Source organism: Schistocerca cancellata, chromosome 2 (genome assembly GCF_023864275.1).
Source record: "Schistocerca cancellata isolate TAMUIC-IGC-003103 chromosome 2, iqSchCanc2.1, whole genome shotgun sequence".
In the NCBI taxonomy this organism is placed as follows: domain Eukaryota; kingdom Metazoa; phylum Arthropoda; class Insecta; order Orthoptera; family Acrididae; genus Schistocerca; species Schistocerca cancellata.
Window position 1 is genome coordinate 854,887,564 of NC_064627.1, and position 14,478 is coordinate 854,902,041.

At 44.1% G+C, this 14,478-nt stretch overlaps 1 protein-coding gene across 1 annotated transcript in view; it reads left to right on the plus strand.

Annotated features, from left to right (window-relative positions):
* The first annotated feature begins 298 nt into the window (after nt 1–298).
* Nucleotides 299–14,478, plus strand: part of LOC126159335 (carboxypeptidase B-like) — a 286,629-nt gene continuing 272,449 nt past the window's right edge. Inside the window, exons 1-2 of the mRNA XM_049916508.1 lie at nt 299–511; nt 554–675. Coding sequence (XP_049772465.1) covers nt 299–511; nt 554–675 — 335 coding nt within the window. The remainder of the gene's footprint in view (nt 512–553; nt 676–14,478) is intronic.

A 14,478-nucleotide genomic window follows, 5' to 3' on the forward strand; every position in this document is an offset into this window, starting at 1 on the left:
CCGGGCAGCACGCGAACAGGTTAGGCACCTGTTACCGGCCAAGCGGAGGGAGGCGCACACGCGCACCTGTTGCTAGCGGACTGGACACTCGAGGAGTCACCAGCTGCTAAGACCAGTCCTCCGTACCGTGGAACTGCATCCGGTTACTCGTCCGCCGGGTGCGGTGGTTAGACAGTTGTGACCGAATTTGGAAAACACTGGACTGGTTCCGTGTCGTATGTCGCGAGATCGCGGTAGGCGAACTGGTGCGGGTGTCCGCTGTCTGTGATGACCGCGGTGGAGCCTGGCGCGATGTGAGATGCGCCGCCCGCCGCTGCCGCTGGTGTTGATGACGGCGCTGCTGCTGGGGGCGGCAGCCGCGGCCGCTACCGCCCCCGGGCCGGGGGCGGCGCAGGCGCAGGAGAGCGCGCGCAGTGGACCGCTGAGCGTGCTGTCCGCGCTGGTGGAGTACTTCAAGACGGGGCTGCGCGTCGTCGTGGGCGCCGCCGTGGGGGCAGTGACGGGCTCGGGGGCGAGGGACAGGGCCTCCGGGGGCGGGCGCGTCTCGTACCAGCGGTGGCAGGTGCTGCGCGCCAACGCGCCCACGCGAGACGCCGCCGACCAGCTGGAGTCCATGCTCAACGAGCTCGAGGAGGAAGGCGCCGCCGCCATCTGGGCAGACGTCGCCTCCAACAGGTAAGCGGGCGACCCTCTGTCTGGGGAAAGACACCTCAAAAGTCAAAGCTGACGGCTGAGTCCTGCCATGACACTCTCATTCATAGCCATTCTGTCCGCCCCGATAGCTGAATGGTCAGCGTGACGGTCTGCCGTGCTAAGGGGCCCGGGTTCGATTCCCGCCTGGGTCGGGGTTTTCCTCCACTCAGGGACTGGGTGTTGTGCTGTCTTCATCATCATTTCATACGCATCCGGCGCGCAGGTCGCCCAATGTGGCGTCGAATGTAATAAGATCTGCACCAAGGCGACCGAACCCGCCCCGTCAGGGGCCTCCCGGCCAATGACGCCAAACGCTCATTTCATTTCATAGCCATTCTATCACCACAAAAGTGTACGCTTCCAATTCATTTAGTGACGAAGTTATGGAAAGGTATATAAGTAAAGGAGCACGAGATGCTAGTAACTTACTGCCACGACATTTCGGCGCAGAGTCTTCTGCCCATCTTCAGGCATACGCATATAGGCGACAGTATATTGCGTTCCGTTATTTAAGCCTTAGTCTACCAAAGAGTCACATGTATGCCACGATAGGTCATCAGAGTACAGAGTATCAATTGGAGTTTGCTGCCATGTTATTGCTATGTATGTGTCCCACTGGTAACGGGAAGCCTACTAATGGGGTAAGAATTCTTATAATTTACAGACTGCACCTGTGAGCTCGGAGTATTGTCACAACAAATTAGTTTGCACCAATAGATAGACAACCCAGTTACCAGATTATGAAAGTGGGCTTCCTTCACGCCTACACGGACACGTGGCGCCAACGACTTGCACCGGCAAATTGACGATTGCCACATCACAAACGGAGCCGATATTGAGCGCTTGTAGTACTAGTTACGAACTTGGAGAGATACTCTGGCCATTTGTGTGTGACTGGTTTCAGTATGTCGTCTAGGGTTTTGCGCAGTCGCATTCTGAAACACTGGAGTTGTTTATGAATAATTCTTTATGTCCTACCTTCCCCCCCCCCCTCTCCACCAACCCCTTTGTAAGCGAAAAAGGCGTGAATAATCTTGTATGTCCTACCCTCCTCCTCCCCCCCCCTCCACCAACCCCTTTCGAAACGAAACGACGGGAAAAATTCTTTTCATATTGTTACTTCTAAGATACTAATTACTATAACGGTACATCGATGTTTTTGAAATAAAACTGGCAGTCAAAGTGTTAAGACTCCGCCGGCGCATATTTGGTGCATCCAGTTGTCGATGCGGATGCGCCTGTTCAGGCCGTGTGCTTCTACTGTAGGTCTGCGTGCTGCTGAGAGATCACTCTAGGGTGGAAATTCGCCTATAAGTCAAATAGTTTACACGCCAGGAATGTCTCAAGCTTAAAAAAGACATCAGTTGGCACACCATGAAGCGAATAGATAGGAGTGAATATGTAATCCTGCGTTCGGCACTTAAACAGTAAATCTATCCTTCATTAACATCTTCTCGGGTATACACCTGCGTCAAGTGGTTGAACAATAACCAGCTGTAGGCCGAATGCTTCTCGGCCATTGTCAAGGATCACTCGCCCAGAAGCTCGTGGATGTAAAGCCGGTTGATTTGGCTGGAAGCCCGAGCACATTTTATTCAGTCATATCACCGCGAGTCCATGCATGCATTCATCCAGTTCTAAATCTTGTTTCAAATGTGAATACCATCTGTGTGAACTTATAAAGGACGTGCAACAAAGACGGTAGTGAACAGGCGCGTCTCTATCCACTGGTTCCTTCACTGAACACCTTTGTCCCCCTTTCACCCCAAATATAAGTCACCGTCACCCGCACTTTAACGAGCGAGAGATGCCTAATATTATAAAAATAATGACATTAATATTATTATTATTTGCGAATAAATGCATTAGGACTAGACAAAGCACAAAGAGGTGGGCATTTGCCTTCTTCTGTGCCCATATTTCTTTCAAAGACTTCCTGTGGGCTTCCTTTCTTTTTTCAGACCATATAGTTCCAGTCTTCTTCTTTTGTTTCTTCCCTTGGTCATCTTGCCATTTGTGAATTTTGGACCTAAAGATTCCGTAGTTTTCGACATCTTTTGGTGTAATTTCTGCCTATTTCGATGAGTTTTTAGTCTCGCCAGGTCATTTCGTCGTGTTCGTTTCAGCTTCACTCCTGTCGTCAAAGATTAGGACTATTTTATTTGTAAGTCTCTCCGAGTACATTCTTTTAATGTGTCCATAGAATCTTAACATGCGTTTTCTAATGTCACTATGGATGTTTGTAGATTGTTTGAGTTCCTGTTTGCCTCTCAGTCGGTACTGCTCGTCTACAAGTGTTTTCTTACGGTTTTGTGTTTTTTTATCATTGTTTACAGCCTCTGTTTCCCTGTTCGAATATTGTTACTATTATCATTCCTATTACGGTATTAACACATTTCATATAATTCTGACAACAATGTCTAAAACATCGCTTTAGCATAGCATCCAAAAATCAGTAATTCAGATAAATGTATCTTCTGAGACTCATTCTTCCAAAACTTTGAGAAGTACCTGCCTGATGTAATTGTTTTAAGAACTACCTTATAACTGCAGCAAACTTCCACAATTTTGACACCTTAATGTGTGCACTTACCCTTATCAGAATTTCACTTAGCTCTAAGACTATTACACATGTATGCCTATTGCGGCTAAACGAGTGTGTAATTAGGGGAATGCGGTTTCTTGCTGTCGTTTGGACCTAAATACGTGAAAGTAAGGATTTATGTTATTTTGTTTTAGTGGGCCATCATCCCCCTTCTGTTTTGCCTCCCGTCAGCTTACTTGGTTTCCCAATTGCACATGTGGACTCAAACGACCTGTGTCAGATTAGTTGTTGACAGTACATATGGTCAACCCGTGACTGGGAACCTTTTCGTGGATAGCACGTTTCCCACAAGCAGTCAGGCCGCAAGTTGTCCACGTGGACTAGCCATCAGGAACACAAGGGAAATGTATCCTAAGTTTCACGAAGCTCGTAATTTTTTAGAATTATTGGCGTTTTTGAGACCCTTACTTCTCACGATACTATATTCTCCGAAAGTTAGCTGAAAAATTTGGGAATTAACGCTTGTAGTAAAATATTGTTTGGATCCGCACATGATGGTGAATCGACATGGGACACGACCACACAAATCTTACGATTCAAGCACGCTAGTGCGACCAGATCTACTATGCTGCTCTCACGTTCGAAGTTCTTATCAATCGGGCATCACGACAGACCTAGAATGAATATAGAGACGTGCTACTACAATCGTAATAGGTGAGATTAGCCTATACGAAGACATAAGAGAGAAACATAGTTAACTCAAATATTGTGAGAAGAACCCACATTGTTGTCGCAAAACCACGTGGTACTTCAGAAAGACTTCGATCGTCCGTGGACTACATCCGTCGTTTCATGTGAATCCGATTGTGCGCTCTATAAATAAGTTAAGCTTCGATTTTCTTACCTACGTTTGTCAAATCAGTGGCCGGCTCTCTATGTCTAGAGACCATTACTTTATCCAATATTAAATGTTTCGAAGAGTGTTATAGCAGACTCGATTTAAAAGGTTTGAAATTACTGCGAAAGACATGAGTGTTTTAGTTTATTCAGATTGTTAAGATCGGAAAATAGACAAGCGTCTTGGATACGACAATTAAGGTATGGTCCTCCTACAACTTTGACTCCTGTTTTGCTATTCCCACATTCTCTTGGGAACATCTCTGGATGTAGCATTCCGAGATAATAGCAGTGAATATCAGTGACAATGAAAGTTAGATTCAGGTCCGCAGGCATATCCAAATAGCCTAATAAATAACAAATGTTTTGGGTCCACTACTCGCTATAAACACCACATCCGTGTTCGAATCCCAGTGGGGGAAAAGATTCATTTGTCACGACATATTTGAAAAATAGAGTATTTATGATTGGTACAAATGAGGGAATATATTATTTGCATGAACCTCGTCGTCAGAGGGGGATTAAGTAAGTTATTTCCTTTCATTCAGACGCAAAAGTCGGAACAGGGGACAATACCAAAGCCGGTATAGTCATCGAGTGTTTTGGCACTGCTTGCATTTTGTTACCGGGATTTTAAGTGGAACTTTTGTAATTGTGAAGGCGATAGTCATGTCTATGTGCAATAAATGCTTTTTTTCTTAAAGAATTCATGATTTGGCACAATATATGTATTCTAATTTATTAAAATTGCTTGTTTCCTTCAGGTAACAGGCCAACCTCAGGCACACAAAATGATATTAATTAGGGGAAATGCGGCCAATTGTCATTTATATCTACATCAATCGTATACTCGTACATTCAATGCATCGAAATTTGAAAATGGAGGAAATTTTCCGAGTTATACAGAGAGCAATAGGTCAACAGATCAGACTGGGTCTATATGTTGGTCCATAGCTGATGAAGTATTTTCCCTGGAAATAATAGGTCCGCACTACAGCAATATATTTCATTATTTGCTGCTAGTTTCGGAATCGCAACGCCATTCTCAAGCGCCGATTCTCATTCAGATCATCCAAGCTTCCGTGATGCAAGATGGCACCATCACTGCCCACAACTAGAGCAAACGAACGAGCCATACGCTAAACAGCACATACATTTTCAATTGTTGACAATGAATGTGCTCAGCACGTTTCCAACAAATAATTGGTATTGTCACTAACTTATGAAACTGATGTCCATTGCTGCATGTTATCTGTGGTGGAGGACAAACCAGAAAAGAAAAATAAGCAAATTCCAAGTAATCGACGTTTAATCAATTCTATCACAGGCTCATTTAAGTTAAGCAACCCAATTTTCACCATCTACACTGTGTGTGGATGATGCAAGCTGGGCTGCCTATCTCATAGTACGTAAAACATGTTCCAGACAAGTTTTATTTTTAAAGCAATTCTTATTTATTCTTCCGTCTCAGTTCCATATTTTTAAATGTATTACATGTTTCGATCTCTTTGTATCATCTTCAGGTCTATGTAGTTGCATCAGTAACCCGTCGTGTCTGTGTCAGAACCTCAAATCAGCCAGTACTTTGATATGAGGTTCTGACAAAGCAACAAGGGTTACTGATTCAACTACACAAATTCGAAGATGATCTAGCGAGACCGAAACATATCATGTACTTAAAAACTGGCAAGTGAAACTGAAGAATGAATCAGAATTGTTTTAAATAACAATACAGTTGCTGTTTTCTCGCGAAGAATATGTAGGCTATAACGAAGTTTTACTTTGCGTACACTGGCCGATGCTGCGGAGAAGCTCCTCATTCCTTACCTTATCAGTCCACCTAATTTTCAACATTCTTCTGTAGCATCACATCTAAAATGCTTTTGATTCTCTCCTGTTCCGGTTTTCCCATAGCCAATGTTTCACTACCATACAATGCTGTGCTCCAAACGTACAGTCTCATAAATTTCCTCCTCAAATTGAGGACTATGTTTGATATTGCTGGACTTCTCTTGGCTAGGAATGCCCTTTTTCCAGTGCTACTCTGATTTTTTTGTCACCTTATAATTTCTGCTACTTCTCATTACTTTCGTCTTTCTTCGATTTGCTCTCAATCCATATTGTGCAGCCATTATAATATTTATTCCATTGAACAGATTTTATAATTTTTCTGCTCTTTCACTTTGGATAGCAATGTCATCAACGAATCCTATCACTGACACTCTTTCACCCTGAATTTTAATCCCACTCATGACAATTTTATTTCCGTCTGCTTCTTGGATGTGTAGATTGAATGGTGTGAGTGAAAGACTGCATCCTGTCTTACACCCTTTTTAATCCGAGCACTCGGTTTTTGGTCTTCTACAAGTATTGTTCCCTATTGGTTCTTATACATATTATACATTACCCGTCTCTCCCTACAGCTTACCGCTATTTTTCTTAGAATTTAGAACTTCGTGCCCATTTTACACTGCCGAACTCTGTTTCCAGGCCGACAGATCCTATGAACGTGTCTTGCTTCCATTATCAACGCAACGTCAGAATTGCCACTCTGGTGCCTTTACCTTCCCTAGAGCCAAACTGATCGTCATCTAACACATCCTTAATTTTCTTTTCGATTCTTCTGTATATTATTCTCGGATACACGAGCTGTTAATCTGATTGTGCGGTAATTCTCGCACTTGTCTCTTGCAATCTTCGGAATTGTGTCAAGACGTTTTTCTGAAAGTCTGGTGGTATATCGACAGTTCCATACATTCCGCACACCGAAGTAGAAAAGCCGTTTTGTTGCCATTTTTGTCAATGATTTTAGAAATTCCGATGGAGGCTATCTGTCCCTTCTGCCTTATTTGATCTCCAAGCTTTTTGTAATTCTAGTGCTCGGTACCCTATCTTTTCCTTGTCGACACCTGTTTCTTCTTTTATCATGTCATCGTACAAGTCGTTCACTTCATAGAGGCCTTCAATGCACTCTTTCGACGTATTCGTTCTCTCCTCTGCATTTAAAAATGGAATTCACATTGCACTGTTAATGTTATCGCCCTTGCTTTTAATCTCACCGAAGGATGTTTTTACTTTTCTGTATTCTGAGTCAGTCCTTCCATTTCGCCTTATTGTCTCTGCATTTACTGTTTATTAAGTTCCTAAGTGACTAGTTTATCTGCATTCCTGAATTTCCCTGAACGTTTTTGTGCTGTCTTCTTTCGTCGATCAACTGAAATATTTCTTCTGTTACACATAGTTTCCTCGCAGTGACCTTCCTTGTACGTCTACGTCTACGATTTCTGTTTTTAGAGATGTTAACTGTCATTAAACGTTGAAAGGACCCACTACATGCATTTCAGAACCTGTAAAAGATTTCCTTCCAGTATGTTTGTAACGTATGAAGACATGTAAATCGAAGATGTAGACGTTGTTAAATTTCTGGGATTACAATACGATAGTAAATTCATGTGGGAAGGGCATATCACGAAATTGGTCAAGCGCTTAACGAGGTCTGTATTTCCAGAGAGAATGATGTCAGATGTAGGAGGTATAAATATAAGAAACTTTCATATTTTGCTTATTTTCATTTTATTATGTCATGTGGGATCATATTCTGGGGTGACTTGTCAAACCTAGTAAAAGTTTTTAGCGTGTAAAAGCGTGTAATAAGACTCATTCGTAGTGTAAATTCAAGAATATCATGTAGAAAGCCGTTGAAGGAAGTTTATATTCTAACCACTGCTTCTCAGTTTATTTATTCCTTAGTGAAATTTGTTGCAAGTAATATGTGCCTATTTCCAACCAATAGCTCTATACATAGTATCAATTTCAGGAATAAGAACAATCCACGTAAAGACCTAAAGTGAGTTTCCTTGGTCCAGAAAGAGGTCCAATATTCAGGAAGACAAATTCTCAATAAATTGCCAGCAACCATTAAAAACCTGGTTTGAGATAGAGCACAGTTTAAGAGTTTGAAAGACTTTTTGATAGGCAACTCCTTCTACTCTGTAGATGAATATCTTGACAGGGGCTCTTAGATCAATTTAAATAACAATGTCTGTTAGATTTCGGTTTTGACAGCACTTGGTCACAACAGTCAAGATTAGGTATGATAAATTTATTAAAAGTGCATAACTACGTTTCATTCTGACAGGGTAATAATTCTGTAAGTGTTAGCAGTTCCAATTCACTGTAATGTATTCACATACTTTGACAATCACCTGAAAAATTGTCAGGGTAGTGAGCATTATATTCAAATGTTTAATTTTTTTATTTTAGCTTATCTGACTTGTTCCACACCCACGAAAATCATCTCATTTTTGGGTCTATGAAACGAAAACTGAATCTAATCTAATCTAATCTAATCCGAACTAATCTGAACCGCCTACTGAGCTATTTGTCATTGCAGTATCTGTTGCCACAGAAAGCTTCTAACGCATCTCTTTATTTCTTAGTAATTCCGTATCCCACTTCCTTGTACATTGCTTCTTTCTGACTAGTCTTAAACTTCAGTCTATTTTTACAATGTTAATGATTTATTGAAACCACTTTAGCTGTGTAATTACACATCTATAGTGGTACGACCGGTTTCGTTCTTAGAACATTTTCAGGTTGCCCAGCTGTGCTGCTACCTGGAGATATCCGAAGAAAGAAGCCGGTCGTACCACTATAAATGTGCAGTCATGCAGCTGAACTGGTTTTCAGTAATCATTAAAATTTGTCAGATGTTGTGCTCAACACTGTCTATATTGCCAACAAAAATACTTACAGCGCATCATCTTGTTGTACCAGCCGTCTCACACTGTATGATGACTCGTGGAATGTTGTAGATGTTGACGACGAACTCCTAAAAAAGGAAGGAAGGAAGATTAGGGTTTATCGTCTCGTCGACCTCGAGTTCGTTAGAGACGGAGCATGCATTCGAAATGTTTCGACTACGGGGAAGGAAATCGTCCGTGCCCTTTCAAAGGAACGATCCCGGGTTCAAATGGTTCAAATGGCTCTGAGCACTATGGGACTCAACTGCTGTGGTCATAAGTCCCCTAGAACTTAGAACTACTTAAACCTAACTAACCTAAGGACAGCACACAACACCCAGCCATCACGAGGCAGAGAAAATCCCTGACCTCGCCGGGAATCGAACCCGGGAACCAGGGCGTGGGAAGCGAGAACGCTACCGCACGACCACGAGATGCGGGCTGGAACGATCCCGGGATTTGCTTGGATGGAGAGATATAAGAAAATGACGGAAAACCTACATCTGGATGGGCGGATTTGAACTGTCATCGCCGGCCGCGGTGGTCTAGCGGTTCTAGGCGCTCAGTCCGGAGTCGCGGGACTGCTACGGTCGCAGGTTCGAATCCTGCCTCGGGCACGGATGTGTGTGATGTCCTTAGGTTAGTTAGGTTTAAGTAGTTCTAAGTTCTAGGGGACTGATGACCACAGATGTTAAGTCCCATAGTGCTCAGAGCCACTTGAACCGCTTGAACCGTCATCCTCCCGGATCCGTGTCCAGTGCCCTAACGAATGAGCCACCTCGCTCAGTCGACGAACGTCTGGTTTTCTGACTGGAACAAGTGAGATCACAGGACAAAATGTCGGTCACGCCCTTACAGAGAACACCGACTGCTTTCGACGGTGGTAGACGGTAGAGAATTGGTAACGAGCACTCATGCGACGCTCACGACTGACGAAGTCATGACAGCAAGGTAGTGTGCATCTGTCAGTCATTTGCATGCAGTAAGCGCTATACGATGGGTCGATCTGGTGATGCTACAGACTAGTTAAAGAGCATTGTGTTTGGATGTCCCTATGGTGGGCACATAAAAGGTTGTCCGATTTGTTGGGGGTATCACTGGCGAATGCCCAACGTCTCTATAGGAGCTAGCGTACCAGTCGCAGCCACCTAGCTCAGCGTACTAACAGTAGTCGTGAAAACATTCAAACCAACAGGGATCTTAGGTGAATGTCACACCTTGTCAGTGACACCCGGTTTCACGACATGAATTTTTGCTCTCAGTGAATCCACGTCCCTCCCAACACTCTTCCGAGCGAACATTACGAATGGAACTGTTTGCAGTGAACAATTGGAGTCTCACTGTATGTTGGATCGGCAACTGCTAAGGTTACAAGACAGGCTCTTCTGTAAATTTAAGCGCCGGCCGTTGTGGCCGAGCAGTTCTAGGCGCTCCAGTCTGGAACCGCGCTGCTGCTACGGTCGCAGGTTCGAATCCTGCCTCGGGCATGGATATGTGTGCTGTCCTTAGGTTAGTTAGGTTTATGTAGTTCTAAGTCTCGGGGACTGATGACCTCAGATGTTAAGCCCCATAGTGCTCAGAACCATTTGCACCATTTTGTTAATTTAAAAATTACTGTTTGCCGTAAAAGTGAAGATATCTGTTGGAAGTAATCATCACAGTACATGTTACACCTCATAGAAAATGTTGTGCTATTATGATATGGGCCAACAGGGTTCGAATAACTTGCGCTGAAGATGGTCACACAGTGACGCTACCACTTATCCAAAATACATTGGCAATAACACGGTGGTGGCGAGCACGGTTTTCAATGGAATTAGACGTCAATAAATGCACATGTCAGCAATGGGTCAGTCATCACAGAAGCTTGACCTCGGCTGACTGGAGATACATAGTATGGCAGGACAAGTGGCGTTTTCGCCTCTTTGCATATGTTGTAAGACGTAGAGAGCACCAACGGCCATATAAGTCGTTGAACCTGCAACATGTGGTGGGAGCACCTCGAACCGGAGGAGGTTCAGTGACGTTTTAGTGTTGTTTTTCGTACCACGAACTGGGTTCCTCATTCAGATTACTGCGAACATTAGAATCCCTCTTTCTCTTAATTAGAAGATTAATGGTTCATTATATCTAATTATTAACAAGGAGAGAAAGCGTAATTATCTTAATGACGTGAGCTAAGGCAGAAATAGGCGTAATCAGAGATCGCTGGATCGTTGCTAATAGGCTGACGCTTGACCTTGGCTCGGTATTTCAATGCCTCTAGGAGATTTGCAATGCAATGATTCTTTATAAGGTATAGTGTGATAAATTTAGAATAAATGCAGGTTGTATTCTGACCATACGATGTGCATTTAAGGCTGCTGCAATTGTGCCTGATCAATGGCACCGCCATATTAGCAACGTCCAGCTTAACTCGTTACTGACCGTCACAAAAAGCTGCAAAAGCATTTAAAACCAATGTTTGCACAAGGGATCATGATAATTTTATATAAAAACTTCTCCTGCAAATTATTATTAATCTTAGAAGTATAAAAACTAGAACATAACCACCTTGTACTAGCCGTTCGGAGGCGCGCTAAAAAGAGTGTTCCATTCCTCGATTACTTTTTAAACAAAATCCCAACGACTATCCATAATTTACACCACAAATATCATCTGAGAATTCATAAGGCTGTATAGGTTCTATTATACCATGAGCCAGGATGTTTATTTCAACACTCTCGCTAACTTTCTCCTACACCTTCATGATGAGAATGTAAAGGAAACTCTCGTCTTCCAAGATGACAACAACCGTATTCCCTGGTTTGACGGTTGGTTGGTTGGTGGATTTGCGGGAAGAGGCCAAACTGCGAGGTCATCAGTCCCAGCAGATTAGTGAAGGATGGGAAAGAAAGTCGGCCGTGCCCTTGCAGAGGAGCCATCCCGGCATTTGCCTGAAGCGATTTACGCAAATCACGGAAAACCTAAATCAGGTGGCCGGACGCGGGTTTAAACCGTCGTCCTCCCGAATGCGGGTCCACTGTGCTACCCACTGAGCCACCTCGCTCGGTGCTTTGACGGAAACTGTAACGCCTCTCCACTGGCCCACTAAATCATCTTGTATTAAAATCATAGAAAATGTGTGGGGGTAACTGGAAAAGCAGGTGAAACGTAGTAAATTCGCATGTAACTCAGTTTTTGTAGGTGAGTTCGTTGTATACACGTTACACTGTACAGTCACATTAGTGGGGCCATCGGCAAAGTCCTGAATAACCACATTTTTCAGTGCAGATCGCTGGGAGATGTGCAGAAAGAAAGTCAGTAAGGTTCTGGAAGGGAGATGGAGCCATGCCGACTCCGGTTCCGTAACCAGGTGCGCAAGGTTTCTGGGCTGAGAATCCGTGGAGCTAACAGCCCAGTGTAGGTGGACCCACAAATTCTCGACTGGGTTCAAATCCGGGGAGTTTGGGGACCGGCGGAGTACGGTAAACTCATGCTGGTTCTCCTCGAACCACGAGCTGTGTGACACGTTGCATTGACTTGCTGGTAGATGCCATTGTGCCGAGAAAAAACAAACTGCACATAGGGGTGGACACGGTCCCCAAGGATAGATGTTTACTTGTGTCAATCCGCTGTGCCTTCCACAATTACGAAGTCAGCCAGGGAATGCCACGAAAATATTCCCCAGACTACAAGGGTCACTCCAAAAGAAATGCACACTATTTTTGTAAAAATACAGTTTCCATCCTGCATGTGCGAAAGCTTTACAGTGTGTAGATGCATCCTTCCCGCTTGTTTTCAAACTTAGTTCAACCTGTCTTCAAGATGGCTGCTACACTTGACGTTCGTCAGAAGCAACGTGCTGTCATAGAACATCCACAAGAGGTTGAAAAAGGTGTATGCAGATGCTGCTGTCGATCGCAGTACAGTTAGTCGATGGGCAAGCAGGTTACGTGATGAAAGCGGGCACGGCAATATTGAGGATTGTCCTCGCAGCGGCAGGCCTCGTACTGCACACACTCCAGACAATGTGCAGAGAGTTAACGAATTGGTGACTGCTGACAGACGCATCACAGTGAACGAATTGTCACGCTACCGTGGGATAGGGGAAAGAAGTGTTTGTAGAATACTGAAAGTGTTGGCGTTAAAAAAGGTTTGTGCCAGGTGGGTTCCCAGGATCTTGACAGTGGCTCACAAAGAAAGAAGAAAAAGGGTATGCAACGAACTTTTGGAACAGTACGAGAATGGTGGAGATGAATTTCTTGGAAGAACTGTGACAGGTAATGAAACATGGCTCCATCATTTTTCACCAGAGACGAAGAGGCAATCAATGGAGTGGCATCATGTAAATTCACCCAAGAAAAAAAAATTCAAAACCACACCTTCTGATGGAAAAGATATGGCTATGGTGTTTTTCTATTCAGAAGGACTCTTGCTTGTGGACATCATGCCAAGTGGAAACACCATAAATTCTGATGCATATGTGACGACACTGAAGGAACTTCAAGCTCGACTGAGTCGTGTTCGTCTACATCGGCAAAAGCAGGATGTTTTGCTGTTGCACGGCAATGCACGACCACATGTCAGTCAAAAAACCTTGGAAGCGATCACAAAACTCGGATGGACAACACTGAAACACCCGCCTAACAGTCCTGACCTGGCCCCATGTGACTATCATCTCTTTGGGAACCTGGTTCAAAATGGTTCAAATGGCTCTGAGCACTATGGGACTTAACATCTGTTGTCATCAGTCCCCTAGAACTTAGAACTACTTAAACCTAACTAACCTAAGGGCATCACACACATCCATGCCCGAGGCAGGATCAGAACCTGCGACCGTAGCGGTCACGCAGTTCCAGACTGTAGCGCCTAGAACCGCACGGCCACACCGGCCGGCAACCTGAAAGACAAGGTTTGAAGATGATGACTCCCTTGTACACGCTGCCAAACAGTGGTTCCAACAGGTTGGTCCAGAATTTTACTGTGCGGGTTTACAGGCGCTGGTTCCAAGATGGCGTAAGGCAGTTGAGAGGGATGGAAATTATGTGGAGACATGAAAATATTGTCCCCAAAGGACGTATCTACACACTGTAAAACATTCAAACATGTAGAATAAAAGATGGATTAAAAAAAATAGTGTGCTTTTTTTTGGTGTGACCCTCGTATAATGCTCCCGCCTCCGGCCTTTCAGATCTTTCACGCCGTATATGCCAGCAGCCATCTGTACGATCGAGCATAAAACGTCATTCCTCTGAAAAGGCTACCTGTCGCCAATCAGTGAACGTGCAGTTGCGATATTGGTGTGCAAATTCAAATTCAAGCGTTCGTTGTCGATGAATAGCAGTCAGCATGGGTATATATCAACCAGACGTCTGCTTCGGAGGTCCACGCGCAGCAACGGTTATTCAGGAGACATTATTGGTAGCCCAGATGCTAAGAGTTCCACGTCTATTCACCCTTACACATCTCTGCACCCGTCGTTCACCCTTGTCACCTATGGCCCGTGGTGAACCACACTTGCCTCGTCGCCGCTTTTGGATAGCGCCATTTTGCCATTCACATTAACCACGGCGTCACGTGAAAAGTTTAAAAACCTAGACGTTTCGGAAATGCTTCCGC